Here is a 27,393-nt window from a genome sequence, read left to right as displayed (position 1 = left end):
ATAGCACAGGCCAAGCCCCCCAGGCCAGCCAATTGGCTGCCCAGGGGATGACGCGGCCGGGGAGAGCCAGCCCCCACGCACATGGAGGGGGTGTGAAGCTTGCAACCCCACCTCCTCTCCAGCTTGGAAGTGGCTTTGTCAAACTGCTTTCACCGTTTGGAAGTTCCTTCTAATTTTCAACCAGAACTTACCCTCTTGTAACTTCAAATCAAGTCCTGTGCTCTGGAATGGCAAATAATCTTTGACCTTGTCTATATGGTGACTCCTTCAGGTATGTGAAGAGTGTTGCCATGTCTTCTGTCCTCCAGGTGAAACATGAATCTATCTTACAACTCCAACCTGCTTATGGCACTGCACAACCATGATGGAAACCTATAGCTTTCCAGATGTTGCTGGACTCCATCTCCCATCAGCCCCACCCAGCAAGGGTCAAGGATGATGTGATTTATAGTCCAGCAACACCTGGAGGGCCAAAGGTTCTCCTCCATTGCAATATAAGGTCCCCTCTTCCTTTTTAATCTCAGAACAGTCTCTTGAGTTGCATTAGGTTGAGAGGTATTTACTGGCCCACAGTTTTGGCCAACAACCTTCATGTCCATGTGAGGACTTCAGATCAGATCTCTCTACTCCAAATCCAGAGCTCTTTCTGCAACATCACATAATAAGAAATGGTTGCCAAATTTGCAGGTGATGACCCTCTCAAAGCCATACTGGTGAATACTGGAGCCCACCTGAGCCCAACCAATCTTGCTATAAAGGAGGTAACATCCAGAAGTATACGCCTCATCTGGAACCCCCCTGTGATACCACCTAAAAAATATAGGGTGGTCTATTACCCCTCTAGGGGTGGGATTCCCAAAGAGGTAAGTGGTCCTGTCTTTGATATCTTAAACTTAGCTGGATCAACCAGGTGGGCACTAGCAATGGCACATTCCTAATTGGCACTTCTCCTAAATCAGAGAAGAACTTCTGGGACTGTACTGCTTGCCTCTGACTGAAGGCAAGCAATATGAGTTGCTAGGAATGGGCAAATATGTCCGTTTTCTTTGCTTTCAGTTTCTCATCTTTCCAATCTTACGTCCAGTCCTCCACATTTCCACATCAGTTAGTGATTTCGGGGGGTGTGGAATCCTGGCGAAAATTTGTGTGCGTGAATTTCATTTTTGCGTGAATTTCTTCTGCTCTGCACATTTTTATATGGATTTTTTTTTGTCAGATGTGCACATTTCCCCAATGCAATTTCCGCAAATATAATGCATTTTTTGGTACGTGATTTCCACTACTATATGTATTCTTAACTTCACATATGCATTTTTGTACATGTTACTTGACTGGAGAATTGTACTACAAAATTCAGAGTCACACAAATTTCTGAGGATTGCAGTGTTTTGGTGCTCATATTACTCTGTAAAGTGTGAACTTGGTAAGCTGGCCTTTAAATGTGAATAGAATTGAGTTTCTGAGACCTTTGGGTATAGGGCAGTACAGAAATAAAAATAACTAACTAACTAACTATTATTATTTATTATTATTATTATTATTATTATTATTATTATTATTATTATTATTATTATTCTCCATCCTTATGAGCTGCTGAGGTTTGTATGCCAAACTAGGCTCTGGCAGTATCAGTAGTGGGGACCCCCCTATGATCCATTTGTGTATGCTATTTTCACTCATGTGCATATTTAGGCACATCCCCCTCTAACATATGCATTTTTGTAAACACTGGTTGGAAAAGTGCATCACAAAATTCAGAGGCGTGTGAATTTCAGAGGGCAGTTGCATTTCGGTTTATGTATTGATTTGAAATGTACAAATTAGGTAGTTTCTCATTGAAATGCAAACAAAATCAGACTTTTTTGAAAATAATTTTTTTTATTTGGTTTTTCAAATAAAAATTTTACACATATCCAACATTCAACATAGAAACAAGATTCCACAGTATCTCCTGGACTTTCCTCCTCCCCTTTGTGGGTTCTATTGTTAATCATTTCCTCCTGCATCTTTTATAATAATCCAAAGCTTTTGCCTCTGTTGTGTCCAAAATTCATCATTAAACTACAAGTGTTATTCCAATCCTACTAACGATGTTGACTGTTTCCAATGGTTTTTAAAAAAACCTATACATTTTCCCCATTCCTTATTAAAATTTTGGTCTTCCTGATTTCTGATTCTTCCAGTCATTTTTGCCATTTCGGCAATATCTAGGCAACACAAAGTCTCTGAAAATCTTTAAATGAAGTGAGGTACTGCAGTGACTACATTATTACATGAGCACTGTTCCACAGCATTTGATATTTTCATTTACATACATTCATTCGAAATAAGATGGGTTTATGAAGCAATTCTATATCCTCCCACCACGCTGACAAAGAATTCAACGAAACAGTAGTCAATATCTGGAATCACTGTTCAGTGTTGGACCTTACATTCGCTGAATACACAAAGCTTGTCTTTCATCGTACAAAGTCTGTTACCTCGCTCCATTTAAAGATTTTCAGAGACTTTGAGACTAAGGATTCCATTTTGTACTTATTATGGTTTGAAGGAATTCTATAAAGGTTGTCTATTGTGTATGTACATGATCATCGTGTTGCCTAGATATTGCTGACGTTCTCTTTGCAACACAGGGGTTTGTTTAATTTTTGCCATTTTGGCATAATCCATTGACTTGATCGGCCATTCTCCTCTGGTAGGGACTTCATCTTCTTTCAAACAAAATCAGGTTCCATGACCATCCTCAGTGCAACTTCTGTGTATATTTTTAGGTGGTTTTAGATGGGGCAGCCTCGGCCGTGCAGCTCCTCAACTTGACATCCCACACAGAATATCTGGTCTCAGTGTTTCCTATTTATGAGAACGCAGTTGGAGATGGACTCAGAGGCATCACCTCAACATGTAAGCCAGGAATTGATTGACTGGTCTTCGGTTTAATTGTGTCCCAGGTGCTACTTTGATAGCCATGCCCCTTCTACTGAGGTGACCAGATTTTTTTCAATGAATCCAGGGTCACTTTTCAACTTCAGTGGATCTTGTCAGGAGACTGATTTATAAATCTGGGGACTGTCCCCAGGAAACAGGGACATCTGGTAACCTTACCTTATACTAGCCAGAAGGTCTTGCTCTGAGATCATGGCTCAGATGATCTTTCTCCTATCTTTGAACCAGACATTCATGGCTAATAAAAGACCTCTATCTGAGAATATTTAATTTAAAAATTGCTTAATACTCTTAGCCTTGAAATATTTTAAGCCTGTTATTTGCTCAACGGTTAATAGATATTTAATCTGCATAATTTGTAGACTGTGCAGATACGTGTGTTTATTTTCAGAGCAAAGTAGCATGTTGTTTTGCCGGGCAAATGTTCACATTTGGCAGCAGCTTTGGGTGAGGAAACGTACTTCCCTTTGATAATTTCTCTTTTAATGTTTCGGCTCCATAGTGCCTCTCTCTGCCCCTGGGTCCCTCAGAGCTTCTGAAATCAGCCACAACAGCATACGACTGAGCTGGGAGCCAGCAGATGGAGCTAGCCAGTATCTGGTTCTTTGCTCCTCAGCACCCAATGGAGCAGAAGATGGTACCAAAGAGGTAAAGGATATTGGTTTTGACTGTAATCACAATGGTGGGTTTGGTTTTTTATCAGAGATAAGATGCATCCCCTATACAAGACTCTAGGAGTCTTGGTTGACCATAAACTTGACATGAGCCAACAGTGTGATGCAGCAGCTAAAAAAGCCAATGCAATTCTGGGCTGCATCAATAGGAGTATAGCATCTAGATCAAGGGAAGTAATAGTGCCACTGTATTCTGCTCTGGTCAGACCTCACTGTGCGATATTGATTGATTGAAGACGTGACCGTCTAATTGGTTTACGATCGCCAATTAGCCCTTTACCACGGTCCGGCACGCTTCCTCACGAACTGCGCACTTCTGCTACCCTCCTGGTCACGTCGTGCAGAGTAAAACACAGCGGTAAAAGACTGTCGCCTAGCTTCAGATAAACTCAGAGAGCACTTAAGTCCATTTACAGTTGTTTATTGAAACATTTCATCAACAGAATCCAGGACTTCTTTCAGCCATAGCAAAGGCACGTCTTTCTCTCTCAAAGACCCAGAGAAAGGTGGTTGACTCCTCCCAGCTTCTAAAAGCTGACGTCAGAATGTGACGCACACCCAGAACAACTTAACCAGTTAAGTTCTGAACTATCACACCCCCTCTTGCGTCGGATTCTGACTGGACCTGTGGAACATCCTCAGCAAAACTCTGTGAGATCAATCCCTTCCCCAATGCCTTGCGCCCTCTCCTGGCGTTCCTGTTAGGCAACTGTGGAACCACCTCACAACTCTCAGATTCGCACTGTGCGAAACTTACCCACGCACCTGTGGCCTGGTACCTCTCAGGTGGAATACGCTTTGTTGTGCGACTGGACCGCCTGGGTACAAACTCAGGTGTTTCCTCTGACTCACTGTGGTCAGCAGGTGTGTCCTCAGCATCATGGGATTCCCCCTCTGACTTGAAGCATCTTCGAATCCTTTCCATTACACTCACAGGGGAACTAGGCTCACTCTTGGGCTCTCTTTTAACAACTTGTGGAGATGCCCCATCCTGCTCTTGACCCTGGTCAGTGACCTGGTCGTCATCAGCAGACTCAGCCTCTCCTTCCTCCTCATCAGAACTGTCCTCTGGATCAGAGAGACATTCTGAAAGAACATCACGCTGGACAACAATCTTTGGCCTTTCATCCTGCTCAAAGAATTCAGCGTGTTTACTGATCAGCACTTTACTCTGATCACCTGACGGGTAAGCAAATCTCCATGCACATGCTGCTGGTTCATACCCACAGAAGATCATTTTCTGGAACTTGGATCCATCTGGCCCTCGCAAAGCCTCAGGCACCGGCACAGATGCAGGTGAGCCAAACTTGCGCAGAAAATGGACCTGGGGTTTTCTGCCATGCAACATGAAGTAAGGTGTGTCACCTACCAGTGAATTGTAGACCCGATTCCAGGTGAAGCACGCGCATCTGGTTGCCTCCAGCCAAAACTTAGGAGGTAACCCAGCATCTGTCAGCATCACCTGTGCAGCCCTAACCAGAGCTTCACTTCTAAGCTCTGCCACCCCCCTCTGCTGGGGATCAGTAACTGTGTGACGTATCCCTTTCTTGTGAAAGAACTTCTGCAGAGCAGAACCAGTGTACTTAGCATTTTTGTCACTGATGACTGCTCTCACCCTGGTGGAGAACCTCTGTTCTACCTCCTCAATCCAGCTCCTGATCAGCTGTGCTGCATCCTCCTTGGACTTGAGACCAAAACTCCAGGTGTTCTGCGAAAAACTGTCTTGAATCATTAGCAGAAACCTGGCCCCTCTCAGACTCTGTTCCTTGACAGGACTGAACAGATCTATGTGTACCAGCTCAAAGGGTTTAGTGGTTACCCTCTCCACCTTTGGGTAACTGCACCCTTTTACCTTTCCCTGTCTGCAAGTGTCACAATTAATGGCACTTCCACAATTTTTAATCCTACACCCTTTGGTAACCTCAGGTAGAGTCTGCAAGTCTTCTACCGACCCATGAATTGTTCTCTGATGCCATACGCAAGCACATGTGACATGAGCGGGAATTATAGCACGCTGATTGGGAACTGTAGCACGCAACGCTTGTGCTTTCTCAACCTTCCCCTCACCCCCAAGAGACGTTTTAAGAATGAAAAGATCATTCTGCCCCTTCTTAACCTTGGCAAGTATCCTCTCCCCTTTGGAGATTGTACAGACAGCATTTTCAAAACAAACTTTGAACCCCTTATTTAACAAATAAGGCACAGACAAAAGACAGTGAGGCATCTCTGGGATGGTGCACACTTCGATCTGCTCCTGCAAAACAGAAAGGAACAATGTAGCACAGTTAGTGACATTTCTTTTCTGTCCATCTGCGAATAAAACAGTTTGTCCTGCTGGAACCGCCGTGCAATTCCACATCTTAACTGCAGGTGTCTCAGGAACCATGTTGCGGTTAGCTGCTGAGTCTATTACAAAGCTCAGCTCAGTGTTTCTCACACAGCTGTTCTCAAACAAAGCCATGCTTGCAGAGAGCTGATAAGGCTCTTCTTCGCGTTTGGCACGTCCACTTCCTCGCCTGCCCGCCTGGCCGGGCTTGTTGCCATGGAAACCCGGCTGGTTCCCATGGGAAGTGTCCTTGGCAACATCCTGCTTCGGCTCTTTGCAGCAGCGACGCAGATGTTCAGCTCCAGTGGAAAAACACTGCCCGGGGCTCCTCCCAGCTGGCCTGGCCTTCCTTCTTCTGGAACGGCGCCTCCCACCAGCCTCACCCCTCTGAAGCTCCCTTCCACTTCAGCACTTCCAGTGGAAAGTTTTTTAAACTTGCCTTTGGAATTCTTCGCCCCCCCCGATCTGCTCACCAGCGCTCCTTGAGGCTGATTCAGGAACAGGGGCTACTTGTCCAGCGTCTCCAGGGCCCTGGCCTCCTGCTGAAACTTCACACAGACTTCGCAGCACCTCCCAGGCAGCCCACGCTGATTTTACACCCTCCAAGTGGGGTCTCAGCGATGCATGAACGCATGCTCTGAGCATATCCAGCTCTTGTTGCATTCTCTGCTGGCTATCTTCAGGCAACACAGCCTCACAGCCTGCAACGTCAGCTCCAGCCGCATCCCGGCTGAGGGGTGCTAGTGGCTCCCTCTGGTTTGCTTCCCAAAGCCCATGGACCAGGAACCAACCCCTTATTCTTTTGCTCCAGGTTGCCCAACTTTTTAAAGTTAGGGTTTCTACCGGTATATCCTGGCTCTCCACCATCTTCTCCCGTTCTCCCAGGGGGGCCCAAGCTTACTTACGATCAGCTTCAGCTTCTTCTGGCTCTCCCTTCCGAGGAGAAACGATTCCCAGCTGCTCTTAGCTTCCAGCTCTCTCAGCAGCTCTGCTTTGTAGCACCAGGCAAACTTTTGCGTCTTTCAGCCAGCCGCTTGCCTCCGGCTTGCCCCTCTGCCTCAGAACGCTGACTTCAAAGCATTCCGGCAGCCTCCAGCGACAGCTTTACGAGCGGTGACTGACCTCCATAACCTGTGCGATATTGATTGATTGAAGACGTGACCGTCTAATTGGTTTACGATCGCCAATTAGCCCTTTACCACGGTCCGGCACGCTTCCTCACGAACTGCGCACTTCTGCTACCCTCCTGGTCACGTCGTGGAGAGTAAAACACAGCGGTAAAAGACTGTCGCCTAGCTTCAGATAAACTCAGAGAGCACTTAAGTCCATTTACAGTTGTTTATTGAAATATTTCATCAACAGAATCCAGGACTTCTTTCAGCCATAGCAAAGGCACGTCTTTCTCTCTCAAAGACCCAGAGAAAGGTGGTTGACTCCTCCCAGCTTCTAAAAGCTGACGTCAGAATGTGACGCACACCCAGAACAACTTAACCAGTTAAGTTCTGAACTATCACACCCCCTCTTGCGTCGGATTCTGACTGGACCTGTGGAACATCCTCAGCAAAACTCTGTGAGATCAATCCCTTCCCCAATGCCTTGCGCCCTCTCCTGGCGTTCCTGTTAGGCAACTGTGGAACCACCTCACAACTCTCAGATTCGCACTGTGCGAAACTTACCCACGCACCTGTGGCCTGGTACCTCTCAGGTGGAATACGCTTTGTTGTGCGACTGGACCGCATCAATAGGAGTATAGCATCTAGATCAAGGGAAGTAATAGTGCCACTGTATTCTGCTCTGGTCAGACCTCACCTGGAGTACTTTGTCCAGTTCTGGGCACCACAGTTCAAGAAGGACACTGACAAACTGGAACTTGTCCAGAGGAGGGCAACCAAAATGGTCAAAGGCCTGGAAACGATGCCTTATGAGGAACGGCTAAGGGAGCTGGGCATGTTTAGCCTGGAGAAGAGGAGGTTAAGGGGTGATATGATAGCCATGTTCAAATATATAAAAGGATGTCACATAGAGGAGGGAGAAAAGTTGTTTTCTGCTGCTCCAGAGAAGCGGACACGGAGCAATGGATCCAAACTACAAGAAAGAAGATTCCACCTAAACATTAGGAAGAACTTCCTGACAGTAAGAGCTGTTTGACAGTGGAATTTGCTGCCAAGGAGTGTGGTGGAGTCTCCTTCTTTGGAGGTCTTTAAGCAGAGGCTTGACAACCATATGTCAGGAATGCTCTGATGGTGTTTCCTGCTTGGCAGGGGGTTGGACTCGATGGCCCTTGTAGTCTCTTCCAACTCTATGATTCTATGAAAGCAAAGTGAGATCTTGATGTTGGGTTCACCCCTGAGTGGACAGGTGAGTTTTACTCAGGCTCCTGAATGCGAGTGCTGTTAGCGCCTGCCTAATAATAATAATAATAATTTATTTATACCCCGCCCAATGGGCTGGGTTTCCCCAGCCACTCTGGGCGGCTTCCAGCAAAATATTAAAATACAATAATTCATCAAACATTAAAAACTTCCCTAAACAGGGCTGCCTTCAGATGTCTTCTAAAAGTTAGATACAGCCATACCTCTTGTTACATTTGTTTCAAGTTGCGCGTTTTCAGGTTGAGTTCCACGGTGACCAGGAAGTACCAGAAAGGGTTACTTCCGGGTTTCACTGCTTGCACATGCACAGACGCGCAAAATGACATCACGTGCATGTGCAGAAGCAGTGAATCATGACCCGCGCACGCACAGACGTGCAGACATGGGTTGTGTTCTGCTCATGTTGTGAATGGGGCTCCCAAATGGATCCCATTCACAACCAGAGGTACTACTGTATTTGTTTATCTCTTTGATATCTGATGGGAGGGTATTCCACAGGGCGGGCACCACTACCGAGAAGGCCCTCTGCCTGGTTCCCTGTAACTTTGCTTCTTGCAGTGAGGGAACTGCCAGAAGGCCCTCAGAGATGGATCTCAGACTGAATGATGGGGGTGGAGACACTCTTTCAGATATACTGGGCCGAGGCCATTTAGGGCTTTAAAGGTCAGACCAACACTTTGAATTGTGCCCATAAACATGCTGGAAGCTAATGTAAGTCTTTCAGGCGACTCCCAGTCACCAGTCTAACTGCCACATTCTGAATTAGTTATATTTTCTGGGTCACCTTCAAAAGTAGCCCCACACAGAGCGCATTGCAGTAGTCCAAGCAGGAGATAACCAGAGCATGCACCACTCTGGCAAGACAGACTGCGGGCAGATAGGGTCTAAGCCTGTGTACCAGATGGAGCTGGTAGACAGCCGCTCTGGACACAGACTTGACCTGCACCTCCATGGACAGCTGTGAGTCTAAAATGAGTCCCAGGCTGCACAACTGGTCCTTCAGGGGCACAGTTACCTCATTCAGGACCAGGATGTTCCTTGGGAGCACATTCCAAAGGGGAGATTCCCCCACACTAAAAGCCCTGGTCTTAGTGGATATAAGACAAACCATGGGAGCATGCAGAACTCCTAGGAGTGTCTCTCCCAAGGATCAAAGTGACCAGACAGAGTGTGTGCAATGCAATAGGAAAAGGTAGAATCTGATCCTCAAACTCCAGTTAGCAAAAAACAAAAAAATCAACAGGAGCATAGAGTCATAGAACTGTAGAGTTGGATGGGACCAGTTGGCTGGAGTGTGGGGCTCACAATGCCAAGGTTACATAGAGTCACAGAATTGTAAAGTTGGAAAGGACCTTACGGGTCATCTAGTCCAACCCCCTGAAAATGCAGGAATCTTTTGCCCAGCGTGGGGCTTGAACCCAAGGCAATGAGATTAAGAATCTCATGCTGTACCTATTGAGCTATCCCAGGTTATGGGTTTGATCCCCATATGGGGATCTGCGTATTTCTGCATTGCAGGGGGCTGGACTCGATGATCCTCAGGGTCCCTTCTGAATCTACAATTCTATGTTTGTATCATAGAATTGCGGGGCTAGAACCCACGACCTTGAGATTCAGAATCTCATGCTGCAGCCACTGAGCTACTTCATCAGCTACATGACACTCTTAAGCACAGGGCTGCATGTTCGAGCCACATTGGGTGAAATATTCCTGCATTGCAGCGGGTTGCACTAGATCAGGCGTCCGCAAACTAAGGTCCACAGGCCGGATAAGGCCCGAGGGACTCGTTTATCCAGCCTGCGGCGACCCCCGCCACCTGCTGCTTCTGCCTGCTCTTACTGGCGCTGCGCTGCACGGCTGCCCACTTCCGTGTCAGAGGAGCACTGGAAATAGCTGGTGCACATGCGCAAGCATTATTTCTGGTCACATCCGGGTAGGAGAAGGCCCGTGCACATGCACACAAGCTATTTCCAGTGCTTCTCCAACCCAGATGTGTGCTGGAAATATCGTGTGCACAAGTGTTAGGGCATGCACTCCTCCGCCCTCTGGCCCGCCGTGTGATCGGTGCTGGAGACACTGGCCTGAGGTGCGGTAAGTTTGCTGACCCCTTCATTAGATGATCTTCGTGGTCCTTTCCAACCCTACAATTCTATGATTCTAACTTTGGGAATCCACTGGCAGAAATCTTGTGCGGTGCTCATGTAGTTCTGCCAGATGGGCGGAAGGTGGCAGCAGACTCGCTGTAATGAACATTCAGGAGCGTTAAAATGCAGAAAGGAAAGAAAGGCTTTCCTCCATACTCCAGTTTGCAGACAGATGTGCCCAGGTAATCAGGGACCCTCCTGTATCCCTTGTATAAGGGCTCGCATTTATTAACCCTCCCAAACCCTCCTCTCCTCCTGTTTGTTCTGCACAGTGTGAAATGTTTTGTATCACAAAGGCAGGGAGCCTCTCTCTGGCCAGCTGTTCCCCTTTGCTGTGACTCTTTGTTCTTCTGTTGGGGCCTTGCTTGCTTGAGGCTGAGAACTTTCCCTGCTCCGATGAATGCTCCTGGGAGAGCTCTTCCGAATGTTTCACACTCAGGTGCTTTGAAAAGCTTTCCCCTGCCCATTGAAAGGGTCAAATGCCTGAAAATATATTTCCGGTGCTTGCTAATGACCCACAACCCTTAGGAGTGTCAGCGGGAAGCATTGTGAAGGTCATTGCAAAGAACAAGGAATGCCATCAAAGGCTGGAATTTATCCTGGCACTAAGGATCAGTTGAATTCAGGTGTGGGGACGGCATGATTAAACTTCTCTCCCATTTAGAAGCTAAGGAGGTCAGGTTAGATTTTTTGTTGGTTTGTTTTTGCTTTCAATTTTCTCCCCACCTCTGATCCCCAGCATCTGGAAATCAGGCAAACTGCCTTGACAATGGAGGTAAAAATAGCCCCTGTGGCTAATAGCTAAAAAGGTAAAGGGACCTCTGACCATTAGGTCCAGTCGTGGCTGACTCTAGGGTTGTGGCGCTCATCTCACTTTACTGGCCAGGGGAGCTGACGTTTGTCCGCAGACAGTTTTTCCGGGTCATGTGGCCCGCATGACTAAGCTGCTTCTGGAGAACCAGAGCAGCGCACGGAAATGCTGTTTACCTTCCCGCCAGAGCGGTACCTATTTATCTACTTGCACTTTGACGTGCTTTCGAACTGCTAGGTTGGCAGGAGCAGGGACCGAGCAACGGGAGCTCACCCCCGTCATGGGGATTTGAACCACTGACCTTCTGATCGGCAAGTCCTAGGCTCTGTGGTTTAACCCACAGCGCCACCCGCGTCCCTTTGGCTAATAGCTACCAGTAGCCAATTCTGTAGTTTAACTGTGTACCAGGTGAAGAGGTATTTTATTTTGCCTGTCCTGAATATTTTAACATTCAGCTCCTTTGCCTTTTTAAATGTGCCTGACAGTGGTGCTCAGTGCTGCAAATAGCTATTAACAGTAAGCAATGTTGTTCCGTCCGGCGGTTGTCATGACAAAATGGCAATCAAAATGGACATCGGAGATTGTCAGGAGAAAATAGTCTTGTGCAAGGGGCATTTTCCCCCAGACTGCTTTAATTTCCAAACTTGATCAGCAAACACTTGGAATATACGTGGGCTAAGCTTTTCTGTCATGCCTTGGTTGATTTAAGTTTCTTTAGCTTTTATTTTCCCCTGATCTGCTGCTGGTCTTTTTCTATGTGCCCTGAAATTAAAATATAGGAGAGGGAGCTGCCAACAACTGTTTAAGAATATTTCAGTTCTTTTACTTACCCGAATGAATCCCTAGTTGAGGAAGCCCAGAGTCAATATTGTTTGATTTTATTAGTATTACCATTGTGTTGTTTTAACTATTACCTGTAATACATAAGTTGTGCTTTATTTTTTGTACAGAAAACCCAATACAATTTATTTAACAAACAAACAAACAGGAAGGAAGGAAGGAAGGAAGGAAGGAAGGAAGGAAGGAAGGAAGGGGGTAGACAACAGTGAGGTCAGTGTGGTCAGCAAACACCAGCAGGAGTGCCAGCTTTACTCTGCCAGAGAGTTTGCACCACACTGACCTGCCCAGTAATAATAATATAATAATAATTTATTATTTATACCCCGCCCATTTGGCTGAGTTTCCCCAGCCACTCTGGGCGGCTCTCAATCAAGTGTTAAAAACAATACAGCGTTAAATATTAAAAACTTCCCAGAACAGGTGTCAGATGTCTTTTAAAGATAGGATAGCTACTTATTTCCTTCACATCTGGAGGGAGGGTGTTCCACCGGGTGGGTGCCACTACCGAGAAGGCCCTCTGTCTGGTTCCCTGTAACCTCATTACTCGCAATGAGGGAACTGCCAGAAGGCCCACGGCGCTGGATCTCAGTGTCCGGGCTGAACGATGGGTGTGGAGACGCTCCTTCAGGTACACAGGACCGAGGCCGTTTAGGGCTTTAAAGGTCAGCACCAACACTTTGAATTGTGCTCAGAAACGTACTGGGAGCCAATGCAGATCTCTCAGAACCGGTGTTATGTGGTCCCGGCGGCCACTCCCAATCACCAGTCTAGCTGCCGCATTCTGGATTAATTGCAGTTTCCGGGTCACCTTCAAAGGTAGCCCCACATAGAGCTCATTGCAGTAGTCCAAGCGGGAGATAACTAGAGCATGCACCACTCTGGCGAGACAGTCTGTGGGCAGGTAGGGTCTCAGCCTGCGCACCAGGTGGAGCTGGTAGACAGCTGCCCTTGACACAGAATTGACCTGTGCCTCCATGGACAGCTGTGAGTCCTTCCGGGGCACAGTTACCCCATTCAGGACCAGGGAATCCCCCACACCCGCCTGCCCCCTGTCCCCCCAAAACAGTACTTCTGCCTTGTCAGGATTCAACCTCAATCTGTTAGCTGCCATCCATCCTCCAACCGCCTCCAGACACTCACTTCCCTCCCACCGCCTCACCTGGTCAGCTGCTTCAGTCTTGTTTGTTGGGGTTTAAAATCACCCACGTCTCTCTTCGCACTTTCTCTCTCTCTCTCTCTCTCTCTCTTTTTCCAGGTTAAAGTAGAACATCCTTACGTTCTTCTTGAAGGCTTGTCCCCCAACACTGAATACTCGCTGGCCGTTTACGCAATGTACGGAGAAGATGCTAGCGATCCGGCAAGTGTACAGGAAACCACTTGTAAGTCCCGCCTGTGTGATTTAACGTCGGCATGGCCTTGATAGGGTTCTCTGGAGGCTGGGGAGAAGTTCGGACTAAGACCCCATTCACACAATATGTTTAAAGCACTGTGATGCCACTTCAAACAGCTGTGGTTTCCCCCAAAGAATTCTGGGAAGTGGCTTCACAATAAATCCTTATTCACAAGGGGACTCTGGAAATTGTAGCACTGTGAGGGAAATAGGGGGTCTTCTGACTACAGCTCCCAGAATTCTCTGGGTGAAGCCATGTCTGTTCAAAGTGGCATAATAAACTAAACCTAGCAGTCCAACAGAGTAGCCATTGATCATCGTTTGGTAGTCCATATCTGGATCTGTAGGAAGAAGGAGCAAACTTTGTGGCACTTTAAGGAAAACACCCATAAGGAAAAGAGGAAAACTGTTAATGTTAAAAGTGGATTAACAGACATGGAGGGGTTAATGGAAATGGGAATATTCTTTTCCAGGATTCTGAGAATGTCTTGGTCCTAGGAGATGTCCCTAGCCTCTCTAAAGGTAAAGGGACCACTGACCATTAGGTCCAGTCATGGCCGACTCTAGGGTTACGGCGCACATCTCACTTTATTGGCCAAGGGAGCCAGCATACAGCTTCCGGGTCATGTGGCCAGCATAACTAAGCCACTTCTGGCGAACCAGAGCAGCGCACAGAAAAGCCGTTTACCTTCCTGCCAGAGCGGTACCTATTTATCTACTTGCACTTTGAAGTGCTTTTGAACTGCTAGGTTGGCAGGAACAGGGACCGAGCAACGGGAGCTCACCCCATCCCGGGGATTTGAACCGCCAACCTTCTGATTGGCAAGTCCTAGGCTCTGTGGTTTAACCCGCCACCCGCGTCCCTCTAGCCTCTCTAGTGAACAGGAATTTCCTGATCTTTTGGGGAGAAGTGCCATGAAATTAAACTGGGCTTCTGTCTCTAGTGCGGACATGCCATAATTCCCCATGATTTTGTCTTGCAGTGGCCCTGAGCCCTCCACAGTTCTTGCATTTCTCCAACATCAGCCATGCCTCAGTCAGGGTCAACTGGGAGGCGGCTTCACATGCCATGAAAAAGCACCGTGTAACATACATCTCCAGCAGGGGGAGCAACACTGGAGAGGTGAGTAAGACTGTAAGAGCCGCTTTGCAGTATCCAAACGAGGTCCGTTGTTTTGCAACAACAAAAGCTTGCTAGACATGTCGAAGGAGACACAGAGACAATTATTCAGCGGTGCAGGCAGTGCTTAAGACTTTCCTTACAGAGCAGAAGTTATTATATCATCTTCCAGACAGCACGGGCAATTAATGGTCTCTGCTGCTGGCGTCAAACAGCGAAACCCTACTAGAAGACACTCTGCAACCCTAACACTTTCTACATTTCAGGTGGACGTTCCTGGCAATGCATCCTTTGCTGTGCTGAAGCCTCTCTCATCGTTGACGCAGTATTTTGTCAGCGTGATTTCCGTTTATGATGAAGGGGACTCCTTCCCTGTAACGGCCAACGTCACCACATGTAAGCAAGGGTTGGTCAGCTTGGGGAAATGCAGCCGTTGGAAGTCCAGGTGGTCCACAAAGCTGCAGTTGGATACTGAAGTTCTATATAATGTTGAACCACGTATTATGTTTCCAAGCACAATTCAAAGTGTTGGTGCTGACCTTGAAAGCCCTAAACGGCCTCAATCCCGTATACCTGAAGGAGCATCTCCACCCCCATCATTCTGCCTGGACACTGAGGTCCAGCGCCAAGGGCCTTCTAGCAGTTCCCTTGCTGTGAGAAGCCAAGTTACAGAGAACCAGGCATAGGGCCTTCTCGGTAGTGGCGCCCGCCCTGTGGAACGCCCTCCCACCAGATGTCAAAGAGAAAAACAACTACCAGACTTTTAGAAGACATCTGAAGGCAGCCCTGTTTAGGGAAGCTTTTAATGTTGGATGTTTTATCGTGTTTTTAATATTCTGCCGGGAGCTGCCCTGAGTGGCTGGGGAAACCCAGCCAGATGGGTGGGGTATAAATATATTATTATTATTATTATTATTATTATTATTATTATTATTATTATTATTATTATTATTATTATTGGAAATTGGGCAGCTGGAACACCATCAGAGGTGTTGCGTTCTTTCAGGTTGCTGGTAGGATGAAAATTGGCCATATTAACCACAGTCGATACCCCAGTGTTAACTACGGCCTTAAACCAAAGTGACCCAAAGATTCTCCAGCTGAAAATGTCTACCTTGCCACAGACTTTTCTAAGCCTTTAAGGCAGAGATGTGAAACCTGTTGGTTCTTCTGGTGTTGCTGGACAACAACTCCCATCAGCTTCACCCTCAAGCTCTGGGGAAGCAGTGCAGGCAGCGAGAGAGGCAGAGTCTCCAAGCCCTGTGAGGAAATAGTTCCAGAGTGTGGAGCAAGGCTTTTGTTTACATAGTACTAAGTACTAAGGATGCTGAGCGTCTTGCAAGAGGAAGGGCTGTAGCTCAGTGGCAGAACACATACCTTGCAGGTCCAAGGTTCCAGGTTCAACCCCCAGGGATTGCTGGGAGAGATTCCCCATCTGACACCCTGGAGAGGCACTGCCAGCCAGTGTTGGCAGCACTGAGCTGGTTAGCCAAATGGTAGATGTGATTTCATACATTCCTAATTGGAAGCTGAGGTCAAACCATCTTGGAAGACAATTAGAAGGCGAGGCTGGAAGCCCATTGTAGGAGAGGCTCTGGCACAGAAGAAAATCAAGAATAACAATTAGGTTACCAGCAGGCCCTGCTGATAAGTTTTAACTTGTACAACCAGAGACAAAAGCAGCTGTTTATATAGATATGTGCACTTCATTAGCATAATGTCATTTTGTACAAAAATTACTTGTCAAATACAAATGTGTTTTTTTGCAAGGTAAGTTTATACAATTCCATATAAACACCACTAAACCAAATGCTGACATTCACGTGTTTTATTAGTGTGTGCATACTAAGCCTAATAGAGAGATGTAAATATTTTCATTTAAATATTAACTTCAGAGCAAGAGCAAGTACATCTTCTGCTTCCCTTTCTTTCTATTTTAATGATGCAGATAATCTATTCCTTGTCCTGATTTTCTAAATTTAAAAAATCCTCTGCGATTCCATTTGGAAATTGGGAACAAAGCTTCTCTGGAACTTTGAGCACAGTTCAGCTTGTAAAGTTCCTGAGTCTCCACCACATCCATGAGAAACAATCTCTCTCTCCCCACCCCAACTTTCCTTTTTAATAATATATAATTATTTTCTCCTTGAATGCCCTTCCTGACTGAGTTTTTTTTGCAGTTGCAAATGCCAAATGGAACCTCTCTTCTCCCTCAAATGAAATAACAAGGCTTTAATTAATGGTTGCAGAAATGTGACTTACCAGCCCTTCAGGATGGGCCTTTGTCGTTTGGGGTCTGGAGAAGTGAAATATGTGATGCTTCAAGGCAGCTGCCCGGTTGCCACTCCACTCCCTTGCCATCTGCTCTGCTAGCTTGGTGGCAGGATGGCCTGGGCTCCTTATGGCTGGGACAAAACGGACAGAAGCTGAACTTCAGTTAGGATAGACAATTTATTATGGCCGGAGACCAGCTTATAAAACACACTTGGGGGTACAATCCCAGAAGGAAAACAAACATTTAAAACAATGTACAACAATAAATTTAAAATTTATAAATGCGATAAGCGTATAGACACTTAAAACTTTAAGATAAGCTACTGTAGAGAGATGGCCCAGAGTCACTCATGGAACCAAGTTTGGGGATTCTCTTAACGAACTACAGTTCGGGTTGCAAACGTGATCCGTGTGGGATGCACATTCACAACCCACAGCATTCGCAACCCGCAGCGGCACATCTGCGCGGGTTGCGATTCGGTACTTCTGAGCAAGCGCAAAGTGCGATTTAGCGCTTCTGCGCATGCGCGACCTCCAAAACCCGGAAGTAACCTGTTCCGGTACTTCCAGGTTTCGGAGCATCCGTAACCTGAAAAACTCAACCTGAAGCATCTATAACCTGAGGTATGACTGTAGATTGGGTCGGGAGATGGTCTGCGCCTACAGATCAGTACACAGAATCTGGCCACTATCCGGGTCGTCTTATGATCTTTGCCTAACAGGAAAAGGTCAAATTTTTGCTTTTCCAGGAGGTCAGCAAGCCTCACCAGCAGGGGATCAATGGTCTCATTACATGCATCTTCATAAAAGGGACATCTAAAGAACGAGTGCTCTGGGCTTCCTATCTCCCCCAATGAACAGGCGCCAAGTCTCTGAGCATATGGGACTTTTTAAAAGGATCCTTCCAGGACCGGCGAGCACAGAGCCGAGCTTCTGAACTTCAGTTTGTTCCTTCCCTCAGTAAAGGTGCCCCCACCAAGCCACCTGAAGGTCACCGAGCTCTCGCAAGGGGAGGTCCAGCTTGAATGGGAAGCATCTGCAGCATCTGACGTGGTTGTCTACCAGATCAAGTGGAATGTGATTGGGGAAAAGAGGGCGCAGGAGGTATGTCGCCACTCTGGGGAAGGCAGAGTAAGTTGAATCAGGCTAAGTCAGTTGGTAGAACGTGAGACTCTTAATCTCAGGGTTGGGGGTTTGAGCCTCACGTTGGGCAAAAGATTCCACCTGGTTGGAATAGATGACCTGACTAAACATCAGGAAGAACTTTCTGACAGTAAGAGCTGTTAGACGGTGGGTGGAATGGTCTTCCTCAGGGAGGTGGTAGACTCCCCTTCCTTGGATGTTTTTAAGCAGAGCTTGGATGGCAATTTCTCATGGATGCTTTTGCTGAGATTCCTGCACTGGACTCTGCAGGGGGTTCCAATTCTCCAATTCTATGATTCTAAGTATCTTTGCAGGCTACCATTTGGTAACAATGGCCTACCCAAAAGGGTGGCCTTTGCCAGTGTGTTGAATATATGTATATGTCAAATGGGGATGCTCTGATTTTGATTGGCAAAGTAGCCCTGTGAGAATAGGTGTATAGATCTCCCCTTTCTAAATTGACCCACCTGGATGCTATTAGGAAAAGGAAACAGAGCCTAGGACTTGCCGATCAGAAGATCGGTGGTTCGAATCCCTGTGACGGGATGAGCTCCCATTGCTCGGTCCCTGCTCTTGCCCACCTAGCAGTTCGAAAACACGTCAAAGTGCAAGTAGATAAATAGGTACCACTCCAGCGGGAAGGTAAACGGCGTTTCCGTGCGCTGCTCTGGTTCGCCAAAAGCGGCTTAGTCATGCTGGCCACATGACCCGGAAGCTGTACGCCAGCTCCCTCGGCCAATAAAGCAAGATGAGCACCGCAACCCCAGAGTCAGCCACGACTGGACCTAATGGTCAGGGGTCCCTTTACCTTTACCTTTACAGGTACTATATTCTATCCCCTCCCACTGTGGGGCCAACAGCATTGCCAAGGGGACAATAGAGATCTGGATGATGCCATAGGGGGAAGGATTAAACACTCCCTAACTCATCACTGGCAGTCTCACCCAACTTTGAAGCTTCTTGCAAAAGATTTTTAAGTGGCCAGAAGATCCCATCAGGAAAGGGCTCTTTTGCACCACTTGTGATGGTTTGACTCCCAGAAGGCATTATGCACCCACAGCCTCTTCTTCATAAAAACATTGGCCAACTATGCAGATGCCTAGAATTCAGGTTGCCTTTGTTCTTCTCTCCCATAGCTGTCTGTTGCTGGAAATTTGGCGTCTTCTATTCTTCCTGGCCTGAAAAAGAACACCGAGTACCAGATCTCAATATGGGCGTATTACAGAGATGGGGCTCGGAGCGATACCATCTCTGTCCGGCACAAGATCAGTAAGTGAGCAGGAACAAGCAGTCTCTGTAATCTCGGGAGCTGGGACCTGATGGTGCTGGATAGCGTATAACTAAGCCATGAATACGCCATTGAAGTGGAAAGCCATGATAATCAGGAGTCAGGTGCTGCAGCAGAAAGCCTGGGGGCTGAGGGGGACTGGCTGTCTCGCAGCCTGTGTCTATGGCGATTTGAAGCAGTGGCTGGAAAACTGTCTCTTAGTCACTGTGACTGTAACCATGGAGGGAAGTGCTGACATGCTGGGCATGGAAACAGAACTATCAGCCGCTAACTCACATACGCACACATTTTGAGGGCGCTTCCAGGCGACCTGTTTCTTGAGTGTCGTTGGCAATTTAACCGGCATTCATTATGATCTGTTTTGCGAGGAGGTGTTGCGTCAAAGCAAGGGTTATCTCACACTTCCCAATCCATCTCCTCTCTCTTTCCTTATTGCAAGAAGTTCTTTTGGGAGAAGTTGGTTTGTCTCATGAGAGCTGCCAAGCAACTGTGATTGCGCCACCCTAATTTGCTAGTTGGGATGTGGGTGGGTGCTGTGGTCTAAACCACACAGCGTAGGGTTTGCCAATCAGATGGTTGGCGGTTCAAATTTCTGCGACAGGGTGAGCTCCCGTTGCTCAGTCCCTGCTCCTGCCAACCTAGCAGTTTGAAAGCACGTCAAAGTGCAAGTAGATAAATAGGCACCGCTCCAGCGGGAAGGTAAACGGTGTTTCCGTGTGCTGCTCTGGTTCACCAGAAGCGGCTTAGTCATGCTGGCCACATGACCCGGAGGCTGTACGCCGGCTCCCTCAGCCAGTAAAGCGAGATGTGCGCCGCAACTCCAGAGTCGTCCGTGACTGGACCTAACAGTCAGGGGTCCCTTTACCTTTAATTTGCTAGTTGACAATTGAATCACGTCTGAAAATGGCATCACAATCTACAACTGCTTCTGTGAAGCTGACCAAGTCTGGAGTAACTATTTCTCTGGGAAACGGTTGCCCCAGATCTTATTTACCAGTATGCTGTTGGAACAGCCAGGGTTGATTACTGCAAAGTGTTGATATGTGGGGCTACCTTGAAGACTGTGAAATTTGCATTTAGTTAAAAATGCAGCTGTACTCAGTGAGAGCAGGTGTTGGGATTTTGCTACACCAGGGCTTCAAGAGCATTGCTGTTTGCTTGTCCATTTCTGATCGTAATGAAAGGTTTCAGTGGAGATTTCTTTTTCTTAAACCCCTACACTAGCTTTCTCCAACCTAGATCGCAACCCAGAGTATATGAGGCTTCCAGTATGTTTTCCCCTGATGACCTAAGTGGTCAGGCATGTCTGTGCAAAGGAACTTGGTCTTTCAGATAATCTGTTCCTGAGTCATTCAGGACTTCATTTTCCAGGAACAAGACCTTGAACACGGCCTGGTAGCTATTTGGCAGCTGGTGAGCAACTGGCAGAATTAGTAAATATGAGAATGGAATAGGAGAAGGGGCTGGGGTGAGGGCTTGTGCCACTTATTTCAGATTAATGAAATGATAGTACAAGTGTAGAATCATTTGCTGGCAGTTCAAGGGCAAAAAAAAGGGGGGAGAGGGATACAATTTAATACATTTTCTTTGAGCTGCTGAAGTCAAACAGTACAGAGGGGTAATCGTGTTACAGTAGCCCCCAAAAGGAGTCTTAAAAAAATTAATTATTTTATTATTGTTATGCAAAATATGCAAAACATAGGAAATGCATTGCATTCAGTTCATGCACATTTCTCGATCCAGTGAAAGCACGATAACAGAGAAAAAAATGCAGATGTTGTTTGTTGTTCCAAAATGCCGCAGGACAAAACCCACTTTCTCCTAAAACCATCAGCATTTGTCTCCCCTTGATTTCTCAGATGTGGCAGCAATGTGCCAAATCTTCAGATACCAATTTTTGGGCAAGGGCTATAGCTCAGTGGCAGAGCATCTGCAGAAAATTGCAGGTTCAGTCCTAGCACCTCAGTGTTGGACTAGAAATGTACTGAGTGTACTGAGCTAGGTGGACCAATGGCCTGACTTGCCATCAGGTAGCTCCCTACATCTGCCTATTCATACCTGTAAACCCTTTAGCAGCCATTCTGGCATCTAACATGGTGCCTTCCAGAGTTGGACTCCAGGTCCCATCATCCCTGACCACTGACCATTCTGACTTGGGGCTGATGGGAGTTGGAGTCCCACATTTGCAACTAGGGTTGCCAGTTCTCCAGGTCTGACCTGAAGTCCAGGTTTGCCTGGCCAGGTGACAGGTGAGGGGACTGAAGCTCCAGGTGGGCGAGAGTGCCTTTAATTTAAAATAAATGAATAAAAGAACACTGTGTATATGTAGCTTGCAAGCTTCAGCCTGGCACGTGCTAGCTGCAAAATATACCCTGGCTGTCAGGAGTTCAGCCTACACTTGAGTAGGACTCTGGCAGAGAAACATGCTTGATTGGCATGTTCCCTCCCTCCTGGTCAATTGTTCGGGAGCTTTCTTCTTCCCGAACATCACAGCGACCGATGCCAACCGACACCGGCACACTTAGGGATCCGCAGAGTTTGCGCACCTTGTGTGACAGACCTCAGCAGCTCAGCATTTTGGCTAATCTACTTTATTTGCATATAAACACACAAGGGGCACTGCAACATTGCTCCCTCTCTCTCTAGCATCAGACAGCAAAAAGAAAAAGAACAAAGGACAATAGTCCCACTTCACGGAACATGGTAACACAAACATCCTGTCTCCGTCACTTCCCACTCTGTGGAGTCAAAACATACACCATCATGTGAAAGACAAAAATCCCATGACTGCAATCATAGATCAGGAATTCTGCACTCCCCCGTTCCCCTCTCCCAATTAACCTCCATCACCAGGAACCTCCTTTCATGAAATCACTGGCTGCCACCCCTAACTCTCAGGTTTGGGCCCTGAAATCTCAGGCTCTGGGATACTCCTGAACCTAGCAGCCTATTCACTATCCCTACCTTAGATCATGCAGCTGTTAAATCTGCTTGCTTGTCACTTGCTGCAAGGCTCAGTGTTGCATTTGCACTGACAGATTAGTCTTTGGACAGAGGCGACTTCTTGTTTACAATGATGCAGCAGTCTTTCAAGGCAGGAGAGCACACACACACACATGAGCGCCTATCCGGAGTGCTGAATCACCCTTCACAAGCAGCACTCTCAGAAATGAAAGAGAAGTTGCCAGCCAGACCATGTGTCAAGGTAGAGACTGCTCCTTGCTTGGTACAAAAGGATGAGAGGTTAGAAAGGGTCCTCCATGAAAGTCCCCCCTTAATTAATACTTCCTGACTAATGGCTTTGCTGGCAGTGAGCAGAACACCATTTACTTAATAACCATCCTCTATTTCTCTCATTTAGCCAGGTTTTTTACGTTTTGGGGAGTTAGCTGAGACTCAGATTACCAGCTATCCTGGCACCAGCACCCTTTGCTTTGAGTCATATTTACTGATCTAGATTCTGCTTTTCGGCTCCAGTGCTCAAAATGGATCACGACAGGCAAAAATAGTATCTTTTTAATACATATTAAAGAAGAATTAACTTTGCCTGGAATCTTCAGAATAGCATAATTCAGGAGGAAACACTCAAGTGAATCATTGCTGCCAATCACTAGCAAGGCCAAAGGGTTTTCTGTAGAACAAAGTGTTCAGAGCACTCCAGAAGGGCCAAGTATATCAGTTGGGAGGGAAATCTCAGCAAGCTCTATTACCGGTAGGTTATTTCTGATTAGGACGGCTGCTTGCGCACTGCCAGAACAAGAGGAAACGCACCATTGAAGAAGCGGACAAAAGGAGACACCGATTTGCATGAAATTTGCACATTTTAATTAGGTGCGCTGCAGAATTCTGTCAGAAGTGGGAGTGGAAATTGCTGGTGTTGTCCCATGTCCGGAATGAAAATCAGCCCAGTGAATATGATCGAGAGCAGAGCAGATTTTGGGGAGGTGTAGTGTGGTTTGTTTAGTCGTTTAGTCGTGTCCGACTCTTCGTGACCCCATGGACCAGAGCACGCCAGGCACTTCTGTCTTCCACTGCCTCCCGCAGTTTGGTCAAACTCATGCTGGTAGCTTTGGGAACACTGTCCAACCATCTTGTCCTCTGTCGTCCCCTTCTCCTTGTGCCCTCCATCTTTCCCAACATCAGGGTCTTTTCCAGGGAGTCTTCTCTTCTCATGAGGGGGCCAAAGTATTGGAGCCTCAGCTTCAGGATCTGTCCTTCCAGTGAGCACTCAGGGCTAATTTCCTTAAGAATGGATGTGTTTGATCTTCTTGCAGTCCATGGGACTCTCAAGAGTCTCCTCCAGCACCATAATTCAAAAGCATCAATTCTTTGGCGATCAGCCTTCTTTATGGTCCAGCTCTCACTTCCATACATCACTACTGGGAAAACCATGGCTTTAACTATACAGACGTTTGTTGGCAAGGTGATGTCTCTGCTTTTTAAGATGCTATCTAGGTTTGCCATCACCTTTCTCCCAAGGAGCAGGCGTCTTTTAATTTCGTGACTGCTGTCACCATCTGCAGTGATCATGGAGCCCAAGAAAGTAAAATCTCTCACTGCCTCCATTTCTTCCCCTTCTATTTGCCAGGAGGTGATGGGTCCAGGGGCCATGATCTTCGTTTTTTTGATGTTGAGCTTCAGACCATATTTTGCACTCTCCTCTTTCACCCTCATTAAAAGGTTCTTTAATTCCTCCTCACTTTCTGCCATCAAGGTTGTGTCATCTGCATATCTGAGGTTGTTGATATTTCTTCTGGCAATCTTAATGGTGTGGTTAGATGGGGATAAAATTTCAATATGCAATGATAAATCCTTGTGCTAACTAAACAAGCACTTCTCTCAAGCTCCTACAAGAAGTTTTCTGCACTGCTAACTCACTTCCCAACTGCTATAAAAATATTCCTAAAGAATCTTTTAGTTGCGCAGCCTGCTTCTGTTAAATGAGAACTTTCAACAAAAGATTCTTTGCTTCTCTGAACTAAGTTTCTCATTCTCCCCCACCCCCTGCCAGGCCCTAAAAGAAGGTTCCCCCCCCCTTTTCTTTCCAAAAGCTCTAAGCATCTTGGAATATTCTATACGTTTCTGTTTTGCACCCATTTTTCAATTTACTTTTCCTCGACCTTCTAATTTCGTGCTCTCCCTAAGGTTCTGGGTTGTGTCCTTTTGAAAAGGATAGGTTTTTTACAAAAAGGAAAGGAAAAGGAAATGTGATATCAACTTCAGTTTGCGAGGCACTTGAAAACAGGCAGAGATTCTCTCAAGAATTGATGAACTTCAAAGGTCATCGTTGAAGTGTTCCAGAAGTTGTAAGCTCAGCAGGAGGCAAGGCAATGCAGGCTTCCCCTCCCCTGGTTGTCCCAGGAGAAAGCATTTCTCACTGAAGTTTCTGAATAAAAGTGAGGGTTGTCCAAAACCTAGCTTTCTGATGTGGAACAGAATAGCTGCTCTTCGAGTCTGAAGCTAAATTCGTTGCAGGGGGCTGTGGAAGAGAAAGGCTGAATACTTGGCAACGGATAAGGCATTTTATTTATGTAACAATATTAACATGACGCTTACTTGACTGAAGATCGCTTAATGGTTTACAAAGGGCAATCTGAACTATCCATTAAAAAAAATAATAATCCCACATGCTTTGGAGATGGGGGAGGGGGGAGCCAGGACTGTTTAAAGTGGTAAGATAATGATTTTGATGTATGGTGCAGTTGGGGGGTCTTAGCACCACTTTTAAAGTTTCGTTTATGATAATTAAGCAGAAATGTTGACCTTCTGAGCAGAAAGATGGGATATGAATACATTAAAACTAGCAAGCAAATAAATTAACAAGGTGGGGGAGGATATATCCTGGGTGCACTTCTTGGTATTGTCAATTATTCATTGACTAGCGAAAAATAATGCCCAGAATATATGTGCCTGTTTGTTTTGTGTGTGCAAAAAGGCCTAAATACTGCAGAGACCTTGCTCTGTGCATGTGTGTTGTAAAGTATTTCTGTGTAAGGCACATTAACCTCCATAGGGTTTCTATCAGAGGTGGAGAAACACACTTTGTCCCCCCTCCCCCAACCGGGATCTTCAGGTAGGGTGGGAAAAGAGCTCTTTGGAAACCAAGAAGGGCTGCTGCCAACCAGTGTGTTCTTCATCCTTGAGTCCCCTGATGGGACTACAACTCCCATCATCCTTAGACCAATGGTTACCAACGATGGGAGTGGTAGTCTAACCATCTCTGGGAACACAAGGGTGAAGAAGGCTGGTGCAGACCATTCCATCTAGAGAAAGGTAGATGGATTCAATGGTCTGCTTTGGTATAAGGCAGCTTCCCGTGTTTCTAGGTTGTGAGTGAATGGCAGAAGTGAATGGCAGTTTTCTGTTATATGGGAGAAAGTAAAGGGATATATTTGGGAGTGAGCTGGGTGGATCTGAACTAAGGATGGATGGATCTGTCAATTTCGGTCTCTCTATTTTTTCTAGACATAAGTTCAGTTCTCCACATTTCTGCATTGCTTAGCTTTTTAAAAAACAACAACACAGAACTCCACGAGCATTTTACTGCAAATCTCTCCTAACATACCCACTTTTGTATGCAATCTTTCCTAATATGCGTTTTCTTTTGCAAGCAATTTTCTCTAATACAATGCATTTCAATACACATTTTCTTGAAACAGATGCATTTGACACACATAGCTCAATTTGAGAACCACACTGCAAAAATTCTGGGCAGTGTGAATTTCAAGGGAATGGTTCCCGCTTGCATGAAAAGTTCAAATTCAGTAGTTTTGCTTTAAAATCTGAACCCGAATCTGTGCCCCAGATTGCCTCTTATTTGCCTTGTCCCACAATGTTCAAACAGATCCATTGAGCTAGCCTTCCATCTGCCTAGCTCTGACCTTATTCTGTATCTCACAACAATGAATATGTCTTTCTCTCTCTCTTAAAAAAACCTACAGTACTAGATAAAACAATATCATCCCCGTAGTCAAAAACCTACCAGTGCATTTTGAACACATCTTAATAATATTGAAGGACCCCGCTGCCTGTAAAGTACCTGTAAGGTGGATGGAAGATTGAAGAACAGGAAGGATGATAATCACCCAGAAACATTCTCCAACCACATCTTCTCTCTTTTATTGCTCACCACACTGTCTACTTCACTTGAGGTTCTTCTGTCTGGCTCACAAATTTGGATGCTGTGTTTTGCCAGTGAATCCAAGGGAGAAAGTTGCTTAGCCCCTCTTGAAAAGAGAAGGCGGGAGAGGGAGGGTTTGTTTGCTTTTTTAATCAAGGAAGATTTAAGACGGCTGGCACAGATGGCACCCCTTGTGCAAGGGAACATTTGTTCCCTTCTGGGCAGCCTCAAACCCCTGACCTTTCTTTCCACCTGTCAAAACCATGTTGTCAAGATTCTGCAGGGCCTGCGGGACCTTTCAGAGCTAATCCCTCCTTCAAGAGCTCTGCTTACTTTCCCTCAGCTTGTTAGGATTTCCTGGGATGCGTCTCGAGGGCTGCTGCAGATTGGGCCAGATGACAGTTGATGCCAAATGATCAATTTGTCCATCTCCTTGACACATTCACAGGAGACGAGTGTCTCCACAAAAGTGGAAGCCACATTGTGCTGCAATGTGCATGTCAAGCTATCGTTTTTACATCTTTAGGATTAATGCATCTACCATTTTGAAGACTGCGATTTCCAGATATTTGCTACCTACCCATGATGCTGAGGCTGTCACAGAGGTAGGGTGGTGAGACCCAACAGAAATCATGACCTCTGAACAGTATGTCAGGAGTTCAGCCTACACTCGAGTAGGACCCTGGCAGAGACACATGCCCAACTGGCATGTTCTCTCCCTCCTGGTCGATCATTCGGGAGCTTCATAAGCTTTCTTCAGCCCAAAAAATCACAGCGACCGATGCCAACCAACACTGGCACACTTAGGGATCCACAGAGTTTGCGCTTCATGCGTGACACACCTCAGCAACTCAGCATTTTGGCTAATCTACTTTATTTACATGTAAACACACACAGAGCACTGCAACATGGCTCCCTCTCTCTCTAGCATCAGACAGCAAAGAGAAA

The 27,393-nt window shown here is 46.4% G+C and overlaps 1 protein-coding gene and 1 long non-coding RNA gene across 2 annotated transcripts in view; one reads left to right on the top strand and one right to left on the bottom strand.

Annotated features, from left to right (window-relative positions):
- The window catches only part of COL20A1 (collagen type XX alpha 1 chain), a 135,701-nt gene that overhangs the window by 38,981 nt on the left and 69,327 nt on the right, over positions 1 to 27,393 (top strand). Inside the window, exons 11-18 of the mRNA XM_081916618.1 lie at positions 688 to 863; positions 2,772 to 2,901; positions 3,446 to 3,591; positions 13,366 to 13,489; positions 14,484 to 14,623; positions 14,887 to 15,016; positions 17,856 to 17,998; positions 19,174 to 19,306. Of these exons, the coding sequence (XP_081772744.1) occupies positions 688 to 863; positions 2,772 to 2,901; positions 3,446 to 3,591; positions 13,366 to 13,489; positions 14,484 to 14,623; positions 14,887 to 15,016; positions 17,856 to 17,998; positions 19,174 to 19,306 (1,122 nt within the window). The remainder of the gene's footprint in view (positions 1 to 687; positions 864 to 2,771; positions 2,902 to 3,445; positions 3,592 to 13,365; positions 13,490 to 14,483; positions 14,624 to 14,886; positions 15,017 to 17,855; positions 17,999 to 19,173; positions 19,307 to 27,393) is intronic.
- Positions 16,079 to 26,555, bottom strand: LOC309373202. The gene is made up of 3 exons (XR_014169830.1): positions 26,365 to 26,555; positions 16,883 to 17,025; positions 16,079 to 16,214 (listed from the first exon to the last, which is right to left on the bottom strand). It is a non-coding gene; the product is annotated as an uncharacterized lncRNA (long non-coding RNA).

The sequence above is a fragment of the Podarcis melisellensis genome (genome assembly GCF_964234715.1).
Source record: "Podarcis melisellensis genome assembly, chromosome: 6".
NCBI lineage: Eukaryota > Metazoa > Chordata > Lepidosauria > Squamata > Lacertidae > Podarcis > Podarcis melisellensis.
Note: the sequence above shows the minus strand (reverse complement) of the source record. Positions and strands in the feature narration are given on the sequence as shown.